Source organism: Musca autumnalis, unplaced genomic scaffold (assembly GCF_047663935.1).
Source record: "Musca autumnalis isolate F117 unplaced genomic scaffold, ASM4766393v1 scaffold_4, whole genome shotgun sequence".
Taxonomy (NCBI): domain Eukaryota; kingdom Metazoa; phylum Arthropoda; class Insecta; order Diptera; family Muscidae; genus Musca; species Musca autumnalis.
The window spans coordinates 80,702,288-80,723,547 of record NW_027411977.1 but is presented as its reverse complement, the minus strand read 5'-3'; the positions used below and the strand labels follow the sequence as shown (position 1 = coordinate 80,723,547).

The window sequence follows — 21,260 nt, the reverse complement described above, 5'->3', positions numbered from 1 at the left end:
TGTTTCAGAAAACTTGGAGTCGACTTAGCTATGTCCGTTCGTCTGGGAAGCTACCTGTAGAGCACGATAATTCATTCTCAAACAGATCTACCGATTCGGTCCAAAATTTGGCTTTCGTGATATTTTGTCCAAATTTTGATCAACTTCGAAGATGGAACATATCTTTCGGCAAGCTACTGCAGAGTATTTCAAAAATTTTCAGCGAAGTGCAGTTTAAGACATCTCTGGATAAGCTGTGTAAGCTTAAGATCTCAATGGTCATGGCTTCACTTCTCCAACATTTGGATGTGTGACGGAAAATGATTTAGAAATAAGTATGCCAAATTATATTCAAATCCGTTCAGATTTGGATATAGCTCCCATATATATTTTTGGTTGATTTCATATATTTAATGCATCAAACACGCTATGTACATATGTCCAATTTCATTGAAATTTGGAATGTGTGACGGAGTTTGGTCTACAAATAAATTTGCTAAATTTTGTTGAAATCGGTTAATGTTTGGTCATTGCTGTCATATATACTTTCAGTCGATTTCATATATTTGATGCACCAAACACGTTATGTATGTCCAATTTCATTGAAATTTGAAATGTCTGACGGAATTTGGTCTAGAAATAAATATGCCAATTTATATTGAAATCGATTCAGATTTGGTTACAGCCGAACATATTTTCGTCCGATTCATTTTTTTAATGCATCAAACACGTCATGTATGTCCAATTAATTTTGAAAAATTGTATTGAAATCTGTCTGTTTGGAAAATGTGTGCAGAATTGTGAAATCGGTTCAGATTTCAGGTTGTTCTTTTATTAAAAAATAAAAAAGGGGAGATCTACATCCAATCTGTCGAAATTGTGTAGCAGTATATGAAATTTGTAAATGTGGCCTACGTAGGAGTACCTATAGTCGGAAAGGATTTTGAAGGAGCTGTATGGAGCAAGAGGTAACGCTCTTCTTAAAGCATACACAGCACTGAACGGGTAGAAAATGCCTCCATCCTATATTTATGCATTGCAATATTTTTTATTTTTTTATGTCAGAAATGAAGCAGGAAAGCAAGGCAAGCAGGCGAGGCCAGGCCTTTATTCGGGTTGGCGAAGCGCACCGGGTTCAGCTAGTTAATAAATAAAAAGAACTCTCTGGAAACGCTTTGCTGTTTTGCAATAAGTATTTTCGGGGCCCCTATCACTACAGTACAAGTTTTTCGAGGGCAAGTCTATACTTCCAGAGAAAATGGCCCGAAAGCTGAAAAGATCATGTATATAAGGTATATTTGAGGATCTTTAAAATTTTTTACTGAAGGTATTCCTTGTGTTTAGAGCGGTATTATGCTTTTCGTGTGCAAGTCCATATTTCCTGACATAAGGGTCCAAAGGGTAAAAATTATACTGTGGCGTACTGAAATGACTGGTGGGCGCAATATCTTTTAAAAGGAATGACTCCCATAATAAGATCTACTCCCAAAATTAACTATGTCGGTCCGGTCCATTTCTCCATACCTCCTCCGCAACATTTGTGATCAATGATACAAATCCATATTTTGTTTGCAAGTTCATACGTCCGAAAATGGCAATAAATTTCTGAAAATCTCCTAATACCTAGTTTTTGGGTTAAAGGATTTTGGCTGTGTAGTCGCTATTCGATCTGTCCATAGATGAAAGTTTCAATTCACACAGGGTCTTCATGTTCGCAAAGCCGAGTGGTACTTGCTGAGATTTTGACGAAGAAGAACCTTTTTTCGATCAGTTTTTAGATTTCGTTTGTCGTAACAAAGTCCTTTACTGAAGGAGGAAAAATTAACATTTCTAGAAATGTGCATCCATTTAAAGTAATAACCAAAGTATAATTGCTGTGGGTTTCTATGACGTTTTCTTCTGGTTGTATTTAAATGGTAATCGAGAGAATAAATCCCTGAAGATGAAATTCATTGTAATTTTGAAATATTGGAAATAATATGTGATAAATAAAATATAAACATTGATCTCAAGCTCAATAATCTTGATTTTATTAACATTCGAAAGGTCGAACAAAACATAAAAATTCGACAGAAAAGTCCTTTTGTACAATAGACATTTACTAATTTATGGCAAGAGACCAGTTTCAAATAATCTCAACGAACGACACTTCGATGGAACAGAAATTATATGATAAAAAATGGTTGATATAGTTTTTTATTGCAAATTTTAAACATAATAAAGAATATGTAATTGTTGTGAGTTTCAAAATAGTTCATTACAAAAACGTTTTAGAGGAAATATACAAACACTTTAAACCACAAAGATTAAGCAACGATTTTATCTTTTATTGTTGAATTGCTCTTATAAAAAAATTCAAAAACAAAATATCACAAAAATGTTTTTTTCTGGATGTTGTTTATAAGCCAAAGTATTGGACGCAATATGTCACAAACGTTCAATAAATGCAAATAAACGTATTGTTCTGAACTCAGTAACACTTACAGTCAGCCTTCTAATAAACGCTTAAACAACTCCTTAAAACTTAACAACAACTATGTATAAAATTGCTCAAACAGCCTAACTTGTTAATTATTTTTATATTTTTAAAATAAAATAAAATAAAAATATACCAATGTAGTTAAATAATTCTCTGTAATACTTCCAACTACTTTACATATTTCTTGAACAATTTAAAGCAGTTTAAAATTTTACTCAAAAATTAAAAAATGTGTAACATAAGCTAATATCTTATGGGAATTGAATTCATTTTCCCTGGCTACGTCGGTGCTCGACGAGATAAAGCAGTTTTGAGATATGTGTCCGTCCGCTTATTAAACATTGTAACTAAACTCCAGGCCGCAATTTTGGACCAATCGTCACGAAATTTTGTTAAGGGTCGGTCCCACCACAATAGACACGATAACCTTTTGGCTGTGATCGTGGGTTATTAAGGGGGTGAAATGGCCAAAAAACTAAATTTTTATCCGATTTTGTAGCGTGTCTGTAGGTCGTCTGACGGGAAAATAAGGTTTGGAGTTACAACAAAGAAGAAGCTTGCAATTGGTTAACTTTTTAGTAAATTGACTATGTCTTTATCCCTGGAAAATATGGTCAACCCTCGTAAGTTATATTTGGAAGAGGAACTCTTGAGCTTTCCATTGATGCCAATTATGCTGATGTACGTGGTCAGATAACATAGCTATAGCCTAGTAAAACAATACAGCCTAGTGTAACAATAATCACGCTAGAGCTGGCAGTTATATTTTACTACTGACACATCTTTGCCAATAATTTTAACAAATGATCGGATAATAATTATTGAGTGAAATTGACCATTGGCTATTGTGGGCATATTCCGACAAATTACGAACGCGAAATTTAATAATTAATAAGTAAGAACGATGTTATGTTCGTTCTATGGGGCTATATGAAGCCGTGGACCTATACCGACATATTTATAGGAGAAAGTTGAATACCCCCGACTAAATACTAAATTTCAGCCATTTCGATGGATTATTGTGGCCATAACCTTCAAAATACCGAAAATCGGGAGGTACCGTTCTATAGGGGCTATATTAACCTGGAACTGTACCGACACATTTCTAGGGGAAAGTTTTACAACACCAACGAAGAGTAATTACCAATTTTACGCCATTTCGGTGGAATATTGGAGACATAACCTTCAAAATACCGAAAACTGGGATGTACCGTTTATGGGGGCTATGTTAACGCGTAGACCTATACCGACAAATTTAGAGGGGAAGGTTGAATACCCCTACTAAAGACTTAATACCAAATTTCAGCCATTTCGGTGGAATATTGAATTCATAACCTTTAAATACCGAAAATCGGGAGGTACACTTCTATGGGGGCAATACGAAAATACTGAAAATCGGGAGGTTCCGTTCTTTGGAGGCTATACGAAATCGTTGGCTTTACCGACAAATTTCATATGGTAAGTTGTATAGCCTAAGTGAAGACCAAGTACCAAATTTCAACCATTTCGGTGAAATATTGAAGGCCCCAACCTTCAAAATACCGAGAATCGTGTGGTATCGTTCTATGGGAGCTATATCAAAACGTGCACGCAGAGAAAAAAATATGTTTGATCCAACAATATTCCAAGAGCAAAATATGTATTGTTAACATATTGTTGGATTCCTCATGTAGTATTGTAAATCCAAAAATAGTTTGTGTCAACTGAACAATATTTCTCTCTTTTCTTCGAAAATTTGTTTCTCTTCTCTCGCTATTCGATGCCGTGTTGAAAAAACAATTTTGGTGAGTTGTGGTGTGTTTGTATGACATGCTGCCTTTACATTTGTTTTTGTGTGTATGTACATGTGAGACTCTTGTTTTTATTTGTTTCATTCTTCTTTCCTTTTCATGTTTGTTATGGTGTTTAATTATTCCTTATGTTGTGGTGGGTTCTTGTGGCTTTTTGTTTGTCTTTGTTGTCAGCCAATGCAGCAAACCATGTATTGTGTTCATCAATGATTGCAATATTATACGCGACATTTATATCCAAGTTATGCGAAAAGTGTATATGAGAAGTATATGCACTCAAATCAAAAATTTCTGGGCTGGTTTTCTGTATTGACAATACTTTTTGTAAACAAAATTAGATTATGATAGTTCCTACAATCGGTATTGTTAACGATTTTAACAATATTGCGGAAATTCGAAAGTTGTTTTTGTTTTCTATGTTTGGAACAAAAGATGGTATTTTTGGATTTGGATTACAATGTTTGAACAAAACAAATACATTTTTGGAACCAAAACATATATTTTTGTTCCAACAAAAGCGAAAAATATTTTTTCTCTGCGTGTGGACCGATATAGCCCATTTGCAATACAAACATACAATAACCCTTATACCCTCCATATTATGGTAAAGATTATAAAAACCAACTGGTGACCTCCCCTTTGATGCAAATTTTATAATAAATGATGGAAAATATTAAAAACATAACGTGTCACAAGCATATAAAATACATTTCGTGGAAAACTGTGCCCAGAGGAAGTTGTGTAGAGTATCACATGGTCGGTCCGGTCCGACTATAGCCCTTTTGTTTTTGTAAAAAAATGTATTGTATTTTTACTCGCTTAAGAGCAAATGCGAAGCGCTGATTTTTAAATGAGAAATTCTTAACGATATATGGAACGGATATACAAACAATTGGGTATGTATGTCTTCTTGGGGCTGAGCTATGGATGCCTAAATTATTACGTATATAGACGAACGAACAAAAAATAGTTACAACAACAGGGGGTTAGGGACTGAGACTTTATAACGAAGAACCGAAAACAAAAATCTACCTCCCACTGCCGGATTATAACGAGATTATTCAGACGATAGTCTTAGCGATCACGGAGTGAAATAAAGGTCATAATAAACAACTCCTTTGTTCCATCGACTCATATGTTTCTGTCCAGTATTGATGTTTCACATAAGGTATATTTGCTTCGCGTATCCGGTCTGATACAATACGATCTATTGTATTATCCGTTGTAACCCTTAATATGTTTGGTGGTCTCTTTCGATCCACTCAACACCCTTTCCACATTGTAGTGTAGAGTATTGAAATACAATTTAATTTGCGAATTTATTTTAAAAATCTGTTGATCATTTAGTAGGCCAATTAATAGGATTACATCTATTTCATTTCAATGATAAAGTCAAAGCTATCCCCCATAAAACTTTCACTTTGAAACCACTAACATCTGTCAACTGGACACTTTAAATAATTGCACAAATTTTCGTAACAATTCCATAGTATATCTATGTGTCGGTTCACATAAAAGATCCACCAAAATCAATTTTAAATACATCCCTCAATGCAATGCAATTATTCTTTTCTAATTTGACACAGCATCTTTTTAGCCGATGACGATAAAGCGTAAAAAGGTCAATAATTTTTCTATTAACCTCATGTTTTATTCACTAATAGCCCCGATAAATGCCGTCCCATGGTATGGGTCAAACATGAACTGTCAAAATGTTAACAGATTTTCTTGATGATTCTCTTCCTTGGCTTACGGTTGGTGCATTTTCCATTGTTTTGTTGTTGCAAGATGTGAAGAGATATGAAGCTGCATAATAAATCGCATCATTCGCCGAAAACAAATTTCCCATTGTTTTAACCAAATCGAATGGACAGACAGACACACGGACATACCGACAGGCCGGCAAGTAAGTAGGCTGAATGAACCAGCTAAAACCATTCAGGTTGGTTTGTTAAAGCAATGTCTATGGTCCACCGTTATTGTTATGGGATGACTACCACCAAACCACACACTAGTAGAGCAGTGCATACCATGCGCAAGCGAATATCTAACAATAGACACCAAATATGGCTGCAGGATCTGCCCATTATCGTCTAACGATGATCAGTGAAATACGAAATAAACATACAAGAATTTCAGCGTCGCGCCATAACAAAGTAAGTGGAGATCATCACTTTAAGTAGATTTGATATGGATGGAATAGAAGAAATAAAGACGAAGGAGAAAAAAAAACAACTGAAAACAGTTAAGTCCACACTGGACGTTGTGATGTCCGATACACAAAGGTAATGTGGCAAGTGGAAAACGGCTGCTAACAACAAGGTAATGATGCTCAAAATTATTCTACCAAAGGCATGTAAAAGTACTACAAGTAGAGTGACCAAATCGTTCAACATCATGATTAAAATAGAATTAAAAAAATTGAAAATCGCACTTCTAGTAAAAAGATCATTAGCTATAAGCATAATAGAGCCGCCCATGTGCTACTATACATCACTACTCCTGTGCGTTTGCATATCATAAATCAAAATTCTTTCAAAATAAAAGGAATTATTTTGAGAATATTTTTTATACCATCTACCCTGCCAACATTTTTTCAATTTTTGGAAGATTGTTCGCTTAGATTAATCTTCTGTGATTCCCCACGGCGATCATTGGGTGATTGTTTAAATTTTTTTCTTACATTTTTCAAATGATCGCCGTTGGGAATCACAGAAGACTCTTCTGGAAGAGCAACAGATGATTGTTACTAACATTTTTGATTTTGTTGCATATAATTCTCATATACACTTTCTACAGAACTTTGATATAAATGGCACGTATAATATTATGAGTATTGACAAACCACACATGTCCAGGTTTTGCCAAGTTTAACCAAAAGACAACATAGTGACTGAGGAAACTGTACTGAGTACAGTGCCTATAACAAATAACCACAACATAAAGGAATAATTAAAAACCATAACAAAGCAGAAAAGAAAACAAAAGAAGAAAACTAAACAACAAATAAAAGAAACAAAAACAATTGTTCTATTCTTTTTTTAATTTTTCTTTACATGTTGATCTTCTGAAGATCTTCCAGATGATTAATCTGCGATTCTTCCTCGCGATTCGCTTCCCGGACACAGTTACTTTATGTCGGCGATTCGCAGGTTATCATTAGGCGCGCTCTTCCGCGATTGAATTGATCTTCCCCGCGAATCGCAGATTATCTTTAAGCGATTAAAAATTTGAAAAAATGTTTGCAGGGTATTATAGTATGCATGTTAAGATTCTTAACTGATAACAAATACTCATTTAACAGAGTCATCATGAGGCGTCATCGTTGTACTTTCCAAAACGTGGACCAATATTTACAATTTTCCAAACTGAGCTCTGGTATCATCTGACAAGAACAATTGGGCAATACCGGCTAGACTTAAAACGGAATATATGTATGTATGTACAGCTTTCGTAAAATATTAAAATTTGTATATGCAGAAATAATTATTCACAGTTTTCCCTTCAGTTTTTAAGGTCTTCATTTTATCAGTTTCTTGAAATCCGATGCCTCTGTTCTTCTTTTCATTTGATTAAACATGGACAACCTTCATATCTGCTGTCTTTTTTCCAGTTTTTCTCGTCTTCCAGATGCTCTCAGAAATATTTTCTAGAAATCCTTTTTTAACGACGGAATTGTTAGATTGTGGAACTCGTTGCTTCCTAATATAAAAACCTTTTCAGTTTCTCAGCAGACTTTAAAAACAGATTTTTCGCTTTTCGTCCAAAATATGTTCGCTAGGGACTTCATTATTTTTAGGCGTTATTTTAAGTCCCCTTTGTAACTGTTTATTGTATATCAAGAAACATATAGCTTACACAGTCTCAGTTTCAAAATAAAGAAAATGAAAGGTAGGAGAAAATAATGAAGAACAAGTAAAAAAGCTTTAAGTTCGGTCGGGTCGAACTTTTTATAGCCCCCACCATAAAATATTCTGAACTAAAACGGAATCATTATTTTCTTTCCTGTCCAATATTTTAGGCGGAGATATTTTGAGACCTTAATAAAGTAAAAAAGCATAAAAAACGTATTCAATCGGCCGGGAACCTTATATGGGCCTATATCAAAGTGTGGACTTTTATTTTTGAAGGAGAAGTTTTGTGACCACTTGGAACCTTAAATGTCGAAATGCAGATATTTGGGTCAAAAATTTTAGCTAAAATAAAAAAGGGAAAATCGGGAGGTACTGTTATATATGGGCCCCCCCAAATCATGGACCTATGTGGACAGTTTTTCGAACTACAGATAGTTCGATCAAAAATACCGAAAATGGGGAGGCACCGGTATAAGGGGGCTATACCAAAACATGGACCTGTGCTGACAGTTTTTAGTGGAGATGTTTTGCGATTACTAGGAACTTTAACAGTCAAATTACAGGTAGTTCGGTCAAAAATTGTACCTAAAATCCCCGAAATACCAAAAATCGGGAGGTATCGTTATATGGGGTCTATTCCAAAACATGAACCTATGTTGACGGTTTTTGTTGGAAATGTTTTGTGACCACTGGTAACCTCAAGTGTTGAAAATACCCAAAATCGAGAGGTACCGTTATATGGAGGCTATACCAAAACAGGGACCTATGTTGACAGTTCTTGTTGGAGATGGTTTGTGATTACTAGGAGCCTCAACTGTGAAATTACAGGTAGTTCGGTCAAAAATTTTGTCTAAAATCCTCAAAATACCGAAAATCGGGAAGTACCGTTATATGGGGGCTATAACCTATGTCGACAGTTTTTAGTGGAGATAGTTTGTGAACACTGGGAACCCCAAACGTGAAATTACAGGTAGTTTGGTAAAAAAAACTTAGCTAAAATCCCCAAAACACCGAAATCGGGGGCTATGCCAAAAAGTGGTCCGATATAGCCATCTTCGAACTATTATGGCGACATACAGAGCAGCTACAAAATCTAATAAAATTATGTTTTTGGTCCATTTCACCGACTTCCATACCATTTTTCGTGACGATCGGTCCATAAATCTCAAAATCGCTTTATCTCGCCGAGATATGAAGATTGGTATACCACATTGGGGGTCTCCGACGAATATTTCGCGTTGTTACATGAACTTTTACAAAAACAAACTTATAATTAGATTAGCATCTTTATCAGTTGTGTTTATTAAGATTCGCATATTGGTAAATCGGACAATATGTTTTGAATTGTCTTTACATTAACAGAAATAGTTCAAATAGTTCATAGTTCAAACTGTTATCGACTGTTCCCGATTATATTTTTTTCTCCCATTCCTCATTGTGAAGACTTAAAATGAAAAAACTTAAAATTACTTTTTATTTCACTCCTAAATAAAAATGTCCTAGCAAAATTTAAAGGAAGGGGTTCTGTGCGATGACGTGATTTCATGTCATCTTTTGCATTAATTAAAACGAAGACGTGAAAGATCCGATCTTTTCATTAGCATTTGAACCCATGCAAAGGAAGTCGTGAAAGATCCGATCTTTTCATTAGCATTTGAAACCATGCAAAATGATTAAATCTATGCAAGGTTTATTATTTACAACAGGCTTGATGTTGTCGGAGAGTCGAAACCACGACCAAAGTTGTTAAAATTCTCGTCGTAATGTTGTCGTCATACAAGTGGTGCAAACGATGCGATAGTTGCTATGAAGGAGCTATATGGACAAGACTTTAATCTTAATCTAAAATACAACGTAGTTAAAAACTCATTAAATTTAAAAAACTAAAAGTGATACACAATGAAATAGAATTAGAAAGTAATATTTTTTGTGAAAAAACTTTGAAAATTTGGTCATATAATGTACATTAGGGTTAGTCATTTTTCATTTTTTTTCGAATATCAAAAATCTGTGGAAATGGCATGTAGGGCAGGCAAAATAATAAGACTTGCGTTTTTACTTTTTCGAAATTGTAAAAAAACCTTCCGCACAAAATGCAATTACTTTAGCTAAAAACAAACTTTTTTAGTTTACTTTTTTTTTAAATTTTTAAATTTGAGAACTTTTTTCCTGCAATAGTTGTTCTTGGAAATAATTTTTTTAGTTGGTTTTAGTACATCGATTTCAAATATGCAATTTGATCAAAAATCTGTCATATAGTTTTTAAGCTACATCGATTTTAAAATTTGCAACTCGGTTTCATTTCCCAGTTTTAAAAATTTTAAACGATTTGCTCTAATAAAAGTTTGACAATACAGAAGTAATGTCATAATACATAATTTATATCGTTTTGAGTTTTAAATTATTTTTTCATAGTTTGTGTTCACATCGCCATGTCGTTTAAAAAAAGTTGCAAAAATGTCCAAAAAAACAGTGATAACTGGGATAACCGCTATACCATTTATACGAATTTCCGAAAGAAATCAATATAATTGAAAGATATAGAGGATTAGTGCTTGAGAAATCTAAAAAAAAATTATCAAATTTTAAAAATCACAAAAAATTCAAATAAAATAGTTGTGTTTGAGCTAAAGTAATTGCATTTTATGCGGAACGTTTTTTCACAATTTCGAAAAAGTAAAAACGCAATTCTGCTTGTTTTTGCCTGCCCTATATGCTATTTCCACAGATTTTGAATCTAAAAAAATGACTAACCCTAATGTACATGGTCTGAAGAGCAAATATCTATATCCGGCATTTTTTGAATATATTAGAGGGTTTGAAATATTTGCTTTGATTGAAACTCACGTAGAAGGGCATGAAACAGAGGGATGATCAAAGTACTTCAGCGACTTTAATTTGCACTGGCAGAACGCGGAACATAACCATATTTATGGAAGAGCTATTGGTGGTATGCTGTGTGGTGTGAAGAGAAGTATAAAAGATGTTAATATTATACAAATTAAATCGCCAGAAACGAACATTGTTTTCTTACCGGTGTATTTGAGAGGTGAAAATTGGTCGAATTCAATGCCGTAAAAAATACCTATAAATCCATAGTAGAAAATAATATAATTATGACTGGCGATATGAATATTCGAATAGGAACCCTACAACAAAACCTAGAAAAGTGTCTACATAAAGAATTTATGGCCGGTAAAGAAATCAGAGTTTCGAAGGACTTAGTTGTTATAACAAAAGGCAGACAATTTATAGACTTTTGTGAAGATAGTGGTCTACTGATTTTAAACGGCAGAACAACAGGTGATGTGGAGGGAAACTATAAATTTTTAAGCAACATAGGTCAGTCTGTTAACGATATTGCGGCAGTGAATTACGAAGGATTAAAAATTATAAAGCATTTCGAAGATGAAGAAATGATATGGTCGGACCATTTGCCATTAACAATTGATATTGAAATCCGACAAGTAACATATAATGCAAAACCCTTAAATCTGCTACCAAAATTACATTGGAGACAACAGAACGATAGATATCAAGAAACTCTAAATATAAATCTCTTTATAGCGAAAAATAATGGAGAATTGAATAGCCTAAAAGATCTTACTAATATCATTCACAAATCAGCTATAAAACCAAATCACGCTAATAAACCAAAAACATATAAATCCAAATGGTTTAACAATAACAGTGAAAAGGCACGTAAAAAGTCCTTCAAATTGCTGAATATATTTAGAAAAACAAACTTACAATGACAAAAGAAACTACATGGAAGCCGTTAATATATATAGGAAAATGTGCAAAGATCGAAAGAAGGAGTATATGAAGCAGTTAGAGTTACAACTCGCAAACACGGCCGATGCAAAACAGTGGTGGAAAATCGCTACAGAAATAATGGGTCAGAGTTTGAAAATAGGTGCAAACTTATAAGCTGAAGATTTCAGAGTCTATTTTAACACACTACTAAACCAGCATCAATTTGCGGATGATGTTCACTATGCAGTTTTTTACCAAACAGATACAATGCTAGATAAGGAAATTGATAGCACAGAAATACAAAGTATTTTACAAAACACCAAAGACCAAAAAGCTCCGGGAATGGACAGAGTGCCATATGAATTTTACAAGAATAAATAAATACAGAATTTTCCGAACAAGACATGAAAATGTCATGCCAAAGCATTGTTGAAAATGACATGTCAAAGCATTGATGAAAACGACATGTCAATGCATTGGATAAAATGACATGTCAAAGCATTGGTGAAAATTACATGTCAACGCATTGGTTAAAATGACATGCTTAGGATCCAAAAAAGAACGTCATCTTTTGGGGGTCGCGCTCATATAAAATTCATGAGTGAAAATAACAAAAAGATGACATGCCAGATCACTTGCACCCAAGATTCAACTCATGATTTGTCATCGAAGATTTTGCTGGGGTTATATTTGTTTTTATACCCTCCGACATAGGGAGGGTATAATTAAATTTGTCATTCCGTTTGTAACACATCGAAATATTCGTCGGAGACCCTATAAAGTATATATATTATTGATCAGCAAAAAATGCTATGTCGATTTAACCATGTCTGTCTGTCCGTCCCTCTGTCCGTCTGTCTGTCTGTCTATTGAAATTAATATACAGATCGCAATTTTAAAGATAGAGAGTCAATATTTGGTACAGAAGTTTTTATTACTTGCAGGATGGTTGGTATTAAAAATGGGATATATTGGTCCACGTTTTGATATAGCCCATAGAACGGTACCTCCCGATTTTCGGTATTTTCTAAAACCTTGAAAACCTTCATTATCCTACTAAAGTGGCTGAAATTTAGTACGTAGTCTTAGGGGTATAAAACTTCCCCCAGAATTTTGTCGGTATCGGTCCACGCCTTCGTATAGCCCCCATATAACGGTAACCCCCCCCCCCCCCCCAATTTTCGGTATTTTGAAGGTTTTAGCTTAATTATCACACCGAAATGGCTGACATTTGGTATTTAGTCTTCAATGTGATATAAAACTGTTCGCAAGAAATTTGTCTGTACAGGTCCACACTTTCATATTGCCCCATTAGCGACTAAAATTCGTCGGTATAGGTCCACGTTTCGATATAGCCCCCTTAGAACGGTACCTCCCGATTTTCGTAATACTGAAGATTGTGACGTCAATATCCCACCGAAATGGCTGAAATTCGTTGTTTAGTCTTCCAAGAGTTATAAAATATTCCAAAAAAGTATTATCAGTATAGGTCCACGTCTTCCTATATCCCCATAGAAGCGTACTTCGGTATTTTTTAGGTTTTAGCCACATTCTCTTACCGAAATATAGGAAATTTGGTATTTAGTCTTCTTTGCGTCTAAAAACTTTCCATCAGAAATTTGTCGGTATAGATCGACGTTTTGAAATAGCCCCCATAGAACGGTGCCGCACATTGTTTTTCCGAAATTGCTGAAATTTAGTATTAAGTCTTCTTCATACACGAAAGGAAACTAATTATGTATTCCATTTTACATCAATACAACTTGTGGTGGAGGGTATAATAAGTTCAGCACGGCCGAACTTAACTCCGTTCTTACTTGTTTCGTATACACACGTTTGTTTTCTATTACTCATGTACGTAGGTCAAATTAACCTTGGTTTCTCTATAACGAATTTTCCCTATAACGTAGTAATTCTTCGGTCCCCAAGTGCTACGTTATAGAGAAGTTCGACTGTATGTTGTTGAAAAATGTTCTTTATTCTGAACTTCATAATCTTCAAATTTCAAGAAAATATTTAAGCAACATCAAAGTTATTATTATAAAATGATTAAACAACTTTCAAAATACGTGGAATACTGCTAAGCTCTTCAATTATAAATTGTAACATGGTCACCCTTGCAAATTCAGTGCTTTTTGTTTTTTTTTTTTTCTTACAATACTTTTGACAGCAAAATACCATCTCCGTCCGACAATCACTCCGACAAACAAGCGATATCTCTCCGCCCCATTTTCGTTAATCTTTGACATTAGTTGAAAGGCTTTGATTTGAAAATTGTTACTTAACCGAAAAGATGAAGTATTTATGACTCTGATGGTGGGACATTAAGAAATGATCTTTGTCGTGTGATATAACCCAAAGAAATTCATCATTGTTAAACCGTTGAGGAAAGAAAGAAAAACAAAAAAACATTATCTCTAACAAGAAGAAATCTTAATGAAAATCTTGAATGGTCAAATAAAGTATCCTTGAAAAATTTATTAGAGATAAATAAATAAACCTAACGGCATACAATAAATCGTATTTCTATAACAAAGTTGTAAATTTCAACCAATGATTATAAGTATGTTTGTAGGATACACAATTTTAGTTTTTTTCCTGAGCTGTATAAAAAGCCCTTGATCGCCAATCAATTTAATTGTTATTTACTTTTTCTTTAACCCTCCGTCATGCACATGTATCTGGTCAGATATTTTACGAATTCAACTATGATTTAAATATATTTCTAATTTAGCTAGGGGCTTGAGTCTCCAGGTACCCTCTACAATTATTGTAAGGTATCGTTTTATGAAAAAACACATTTAAAAAAAAAAAATACATGTGCTACGTACGTGACTATCGGAACATGTGCATGACGGAGGGTTAATGATAAAAATTTCTGTTTTATCCAAAGAATATGCATTGCATGTTGGTAAAAAAAAACAACTTTTAATACCCTCCACCATAGTATGGAGGTTAAGTTTGTTTGTTTTTATACCCTCAGCATTTATGCTAACGAGAGTATATACACTAGGTTTTTGACTTTTTTACAACCTCATATCCCTGTATCATAGCGTGATGACTTTCTACATAAGATTACATAACATCTTAGTTATAAGGTAATTCGGTGAAAAAAAACTCACGTACAAAATTATGTTAAAATTAGAATTTATCAGAATTATGATAGTGTAGAGAGTGTAAGGCGATATATTTTGAAAGGCGATAATTTTGAAAAAACAGAATTGAAAATGAACTTTAGATCCACACGAGATAACTAAATTGACATACAATTTGTTTCTCACTAATTTTCCTTAATTCTGGGAATCATAAAAATGTCGTAAAGGTTTTGTTCAGATATATAATTTAAAATAATGAAAAAAATCAGACATTTTTCAAAGTGGTTTGTGCACGACCTTTTTATACCCTCCACCATAATATTCATCGGAGACCCTATAAAGTGTATATATTTTTGATCAGGGTAAAATTCTAAGTCGATATAGCCATGTCCGTCTGTCCGTCTGGTATTGCAAATGGGCTAAATCGGTCCACGTGTTGATACAGCCCCCATATAACGGTACCACCCGATGTTCGGTATTTTGGTGGTTTTAGCCTCATTACCACCGATATGGCTGGACTTTGTTACTTAGTCTTCGTTTGGTATATAAAACTTTCCCCCAGAAACTTGTCGTTATAGCTCTGCCCCTTTATATAGCCCCCATAGAACGGTACCTCCCGATTTTCGGTATTTTGATGATTGTGGCTTCAATATTCCTTCGAATTGGCTGAAATTTTGTACTTAGTCTTCGGTTGTGGTACAAACTTTCCACCAAAAATTTGTTGGTACAGGTCCACGCCTTAATATAGCTCCATAGAACGGTACCTCCCAATTTTCTGTATTTTGATGGTTGTGGCGACAATAATCCATCTAAATGGCTGGTACTAAGTCTTCGTTGGGGGTATAAAACTGTCCCCTAGAAATTTGTGGGTACAGGTCCCCTCCTTCATATAGCCCCCATAGAACAATACCTCCCGATTTTCGGTATTTTGATGATTGTGGCTTCAATATTCCTCCGAACTAGCTGAAATTTGTTATTTGGTATTCGTTTGGGGTATTCAAACTTGTTCGGTATAGGTCCCCGCCTTCATATAGCATAGAACGCTATCTCCCGATTTCCGGTATTTTGAAGGTTGTGGCTTCAATATTCGACCGAAATTTGGTATTTAGTCTTTCCTCCAGCAATTTGTCGGTACAGGTTCATGCATTCATTGCCCAATAGAACGGTACCTTTTTTCGTAATTCTGAAGTTTTGACATCAATATCCCTCCGAAATTACTCAAATTTGTTATTTAGTCTTCCATGGGATTATATAATATTCCAGAAGTGAATTATCAGTGTAGGTCTACGACTTCCTATATCCGCCATAGAAGCGTACCTCTTTATTTTCGGTATTTTTGAAGATTTTACCCACATTATCATACCGAATTATCCGAAATTTGGTATTTAGTCTTCTACGATTCTACAAACTTTCCGTCAGAAATTTGTCGGTAAAGATCGACGTTTTGGTTTAGCCCCCATAGAACGGTACCTCCCGAATTTCACTATTTTGAAGGTTAGCCACAATGTTTTACCGAAATTGCTGAAATTTGGTATTTAGGACTTTAAGTTTATTCATTCATGCAACAGGAAATAATTTTTGAGAAATTTTTTTTTTCATAAATTTTTTAATTATACCCTCCATATTATGGTGGAGGGTATAAAAACACTGATACTACCCGTGCTAATGTATAGGTCCGAAGCCTGTGTACTTCCTCTAGCAGTTAAGGCAGTGCTTAGTGTTTGAGAGAAAAATTATTCGAAAGATCTACGGACCAATATGCATTGATGGGGAATATTGACATCGTATGAAACACAAGCTGTATCTGCTATACAACGACATCACTATAGTTAAACGTATCAATGTCATAAGATTGAGCATGAACCCGCTAAAAAGGATATAAATACGAGCCGCATGGCGGCACATGCAGAACTGAAAGGCCAAGTCTATGATGGAGTAAATAAATGGAAGCCGAAATCGAAAAACGCGGTATTCCAAATTGGAGAATTAAAGCAAAAAATAGATAGTTCGGCTAATAGGACAAATGTTCCGTAGAGCGCCAATTAAGTAAGTAAGTGGTAGAAAAACTTGTGCACCTAAAATTATGGACATTTGTGCATTCGTAATCATTCCATATAGGTTCAGAACATTTCATGGTGGTGGGTATACTCGCTCAAATTCATTTTAGAAATTAAACAAAAACTTGTTGGGAAGTCTGAAAATTTGACTAAACGCTGTAAGTCCACCAACAAAACATTCATAGAGTTTTCAGTATTGCATTTTAGCCTTTTATTGAAATACAATTGTATTAGTTTTTATGTGGCAGTATAGAGTACCAACAATTTTTTTACTACATTAAAAATTTGCCCATGTCTTACTTTGAAATAGCATGCAAAAAATCTCATTTCATAGTCTGTCCAACACAAATGTCTGATGGACAAAATCGAATATTTTTGATAAAGATATGAACATTTAATAAATTGATTTTATGCTGCCATTTGTTAAGCTATCCATTTTGTTGTCCATCGAATGTTCAGATAAGACGTATTTTGTTAAAAATTCCTTGAGGCTATTTTAAATTGTTTAAGCGTTGCAAAATGTTTCATAAAATCTAGCTGTCGTCCGCCAGCAATTGTCTGTGTGTTGAGGTTAAACTTGTGTCTAAGTTTTGCTATTAAACGAATGGCTAAAACTAATTCGATTTTTTTATGAATTTGTGTCACAAAAGCACTAGACGAAGTAGCAAAAATGATTAGATTCAAACAAATTTTTCATTAAATGAAAACTAACATTTTAATATGTGCGAAATTTAATTGTAATTTAATTAAAGATATCCTCAAGATATTTTTTGTGGCTGTGTTCTTAATTATTTTATTCGTTAATGTTTGGTCACAAGACTAAATAAGGTTGGAGTAATTTGGCCGTTTAAGTGTGATGCAATGAACTGTCCTCAGAAATGTCCTGCGTACGTCTCTGTTACTGGGTATTATGACATAGTGATATAATCAGGAACGAATAAGCAGATTATTTCCGGGAAATAAACAAGTAAAAAAGCATTAAGTTCGGCCGGGCCGAACTTTTCATACCCTCCACCATAAAATATTCTGAACTAAAATGGAATAATTACTTTTCATTCCTGTCCCCAACTTTAAGTGGGTACGTTAAAATGTCAGATAATGTTTATGTACATTTATGCTTCATTCGGGAGGCCCTTTTTTATGGTGCCTATATCTAACTATGTATGTTGACAATTTTTGGTGGGCTAGAATTTGGGAGGTACTGTTATATAGGGGTTATAATAAAACATGGGCCTATGTTGACAGTTTTTGATGGGAGCCTTTAATGTCAAATAACTCCTAATTCGGTTAAAAAAATTAGCTAGAATCTTCAAAATATCGAAAATCGGTACATAACGTGGGAACTTCAAATGCCATTAACAGCTAGTTCGGAGGTATCTGGACTATACGAAAATATGAACTTAAATGAACCGTTATATGGGGGCTATACCAAAACGTGGACCTATGTCCACAAGTTTTGTCATATAAGTTTATTGACATTTAAGAACTTTAAATGTCAAATTATAGCTACATCGGTCTGAAAATGTAGCTACAAACGTCAAAACACCGCAAATCGGGGGTACCGTTATATGGGGGCTATACCAAAACGTGGACCTATGTCCACAAGTTTTGTTATATAAGTTTATTGACACTTAAGAACCCTAAGTGTCAAAATATAGCTAAATCGGTCTGAATATGTAGCTAAAACTGTCAAAATACCGTAAATCGGGGGGTACCGTTATATGGGGGCTATACCGAAACGTGGAACTATGTCCACAACTTTTGTTATATATGTTTATTGACACTTAATAACCCTAAATGTCAAATTATAGCCAAATCTGTCTGAAAATGTAGCTGAAAACGTCAAAATACCGTAAATCGGGGGGTACCGTTATATGGGGGCTATACCAAAACGGGGACCTATGTCCACAACCTTTGTTATATAAGTTTATTGACACTTAAGAACCCTAAATGTCAAATTATAGCTATATCGGTCTGAAAATGTAGCTAAAAACATCAAAACACCATAAATCGAGGGGCACCGTTATATGGGGGCTATACCAAAACGTGGACCTATGTCCACAAGTTTTGTTATGTATGTTTATTGACACTTAATAACCCTAAATGTCAAATTATAGCCAAATCGGTCTGAAAATGTAGCTGAAAACGTCAAAATACCGTAAATCGGGGGGTACCGTTATATGGGGGCTATACCAAAACATGGACCGATATATCCCATCTTCGAACTTGATCTTCCGACGGCTAAAAAAATGGTATTCCCCAATTTTCAGCGAAATCGGTCAACAAATGCGACCTGTATGTTGCGAACGGACGGACGGACGGACGGACATGCATAAATCGACTCAGAAAGTGATTCTATGTATATCCCTAGAAGGAACTATGGGTCTATCTCGCTTCCTTTTGTATGTTACATACAAATGCACTAACACATAATACCCCTTACCACATAGTGGTGTAGGGTATAAAAATGGCGTAGATTTTTGACATCAATGGGTCCTACTAACCCTAAAAAATGGTATCGGGACAAATGGGTTAATGTGGCAAAAAACCTTGAAAATACTGAAAATCGAGTGGTACCGTTCAATGACGGTTTTATAAAAAAGTGGATCCATATTGGCACATTTCTTGGGAAAGTTTTGTAGCTACAAAGGTGGCTAAATACTAAATTGCCGTCATACCGAAAATTTGGAGGTACCGATCTATGGGGCTATATCAAAACGTGGACCTATATAAACCACTTTTGTTAGAAATGTTTCATAGCCTCTGGAAACACAAAATACCAAATTACAACCTATTTGGTGGTCAAAGGGGACTTGCTTACATAGTTGGCCTTCTACAGAACCTTTGTTCCATGAGCCCTACTAAGAAGAGATCCCTATTTGTTGCTTTATTTGGCCAATTCGCGATATCGTGTTTTCTGATTTCGTCCTCAATTCTTAGCCTTGGCTTCTTCTACGTGTACCGCCATGGGGCCCGTATTGTTACGCCTTTTTAGTAGTCCCTCATTCTCAAGACGTGACTTAGCCAACGCCATCGTTGAAACTCGATACGTTTAACTATACTGATGCCGTTATATAGGCGATACAACTCGAGGTTCATAAGGCCTATATTCACCGTCAACGCTGATTGAGCCATAGATCTTTAAAAGAATTTTCCTCTCGAACACACCAAGCACTGCCTTATCTGCTTACGCGAGTACTTATGTTTCGGAACCATACCATTTGTAAATCGTTTATTTAACGAGATGTGGCTTTATTACAGTGTTTTTTTTTAACTGCTTACGTAACCATCCCAAAGTAACATACCGACATCTTGGCTAGGCGGGATACACTCAATACCATCTTCTGGGATTTGATCTGTGGTATCTTCGTCGTCTTCGCTAGTATTGGATACCTACAATTTGGAAAAATAGCGTTTTCAATACCAGTTAATATACCCTCCATAGTATGAGGCAGGGTATAAAAACGCTGCAATATTATGCCAGCGGCAGGTTAAAAAATTTACTGTGAAAATAAAAACAAACGCCAACAAATGTGACAAAATATCGACCGAATCGATAACTTACAATGACTACTTCTGCCCGCTGTTAAATTCTCTGAATACAAAAATGCAATTGATTATATCTCTAAAATTGAATAGCACAACAAAAGTAAAATGATCCAATCCAAGTACAATTACTGACACCAACACCAAAAGCTTCAGCTATAGAGGAAGACAAAAAGCAACAAATGTCAGCAAATAGCATTTGATTTAAATCTTGCTTCGCCGCCCTTTGCATTGTAATTACGCCATTCTGCTGTTAACTTTGTCGTTTATTATTGGAGGAGTGATCTGTTCATCAATCAAACACTGTCGTCTTGGCAAAATATCTCACCCTACCCATTTATCTGGTTATCTATCTGCAGCTTAAGTTGTGTAATTAAACCCATTAGAGCGCGAATAGGCAACCATACACCGCCAACGATAAAGTCGTACAACACAAATGTGAACAAAGATCACATAAGCTTTAGTTATTGAACATTCTTCTCACCTAAAGTTTATGATCTTAGATTAATATCTGTCGTTTGGGCTAGCTAAGCTACTGCAAATGGAGTTAAATTCTTAGCCCAACCAACAGCATTTGCATGTGGTAGCTGATTTCTGTTGATCAATAATTATTTTGTGCATTGTACTCGGTATATGGTATTATATATGTATGTACATTAGGCCAGGGCGATTTGAAAACCTTAATGGGCCCTCCGAGTTTCTGA

General features: G+C 34.9%; 1 protein-coding gene across 2 annotated transcripts in view; it reads right to left on the bottom strand.

Annotated features, from left to right (window-relative positions):
• LOC141400910 (uncharacterized) overlaps positions 1–20,951 on the bottom strand; it is a 35,574-nt gene extending 14,623 nt beyond the window's left edge. The window contains exons 1-2 of one of the 2 annotated variants that reach the window (XM_073980608.1): positions 20,576–20,629; positions 20,316–20,403 (exon numbers count right to left, since the gene is read on the bottom strand). In XM_073980608.1, the coding sequence (XP_073836709.1) occupies positions 20,316–20,351 (36 nt within the window). In that variant the 5' untranslated portion in view covers positions 20,352–20,403; positions 20,576–20,629. Of the gene's footprint in view, positions 1–20,315; positions 20,404–20,575; positions 20,630–20,889 lie in introns of those variants that run through there. The other variant, XM_073980609.1, reaches the window with a different exon arrangement.
• Positions 20,952–21,260: the final 309 nt, after the last annotated feature.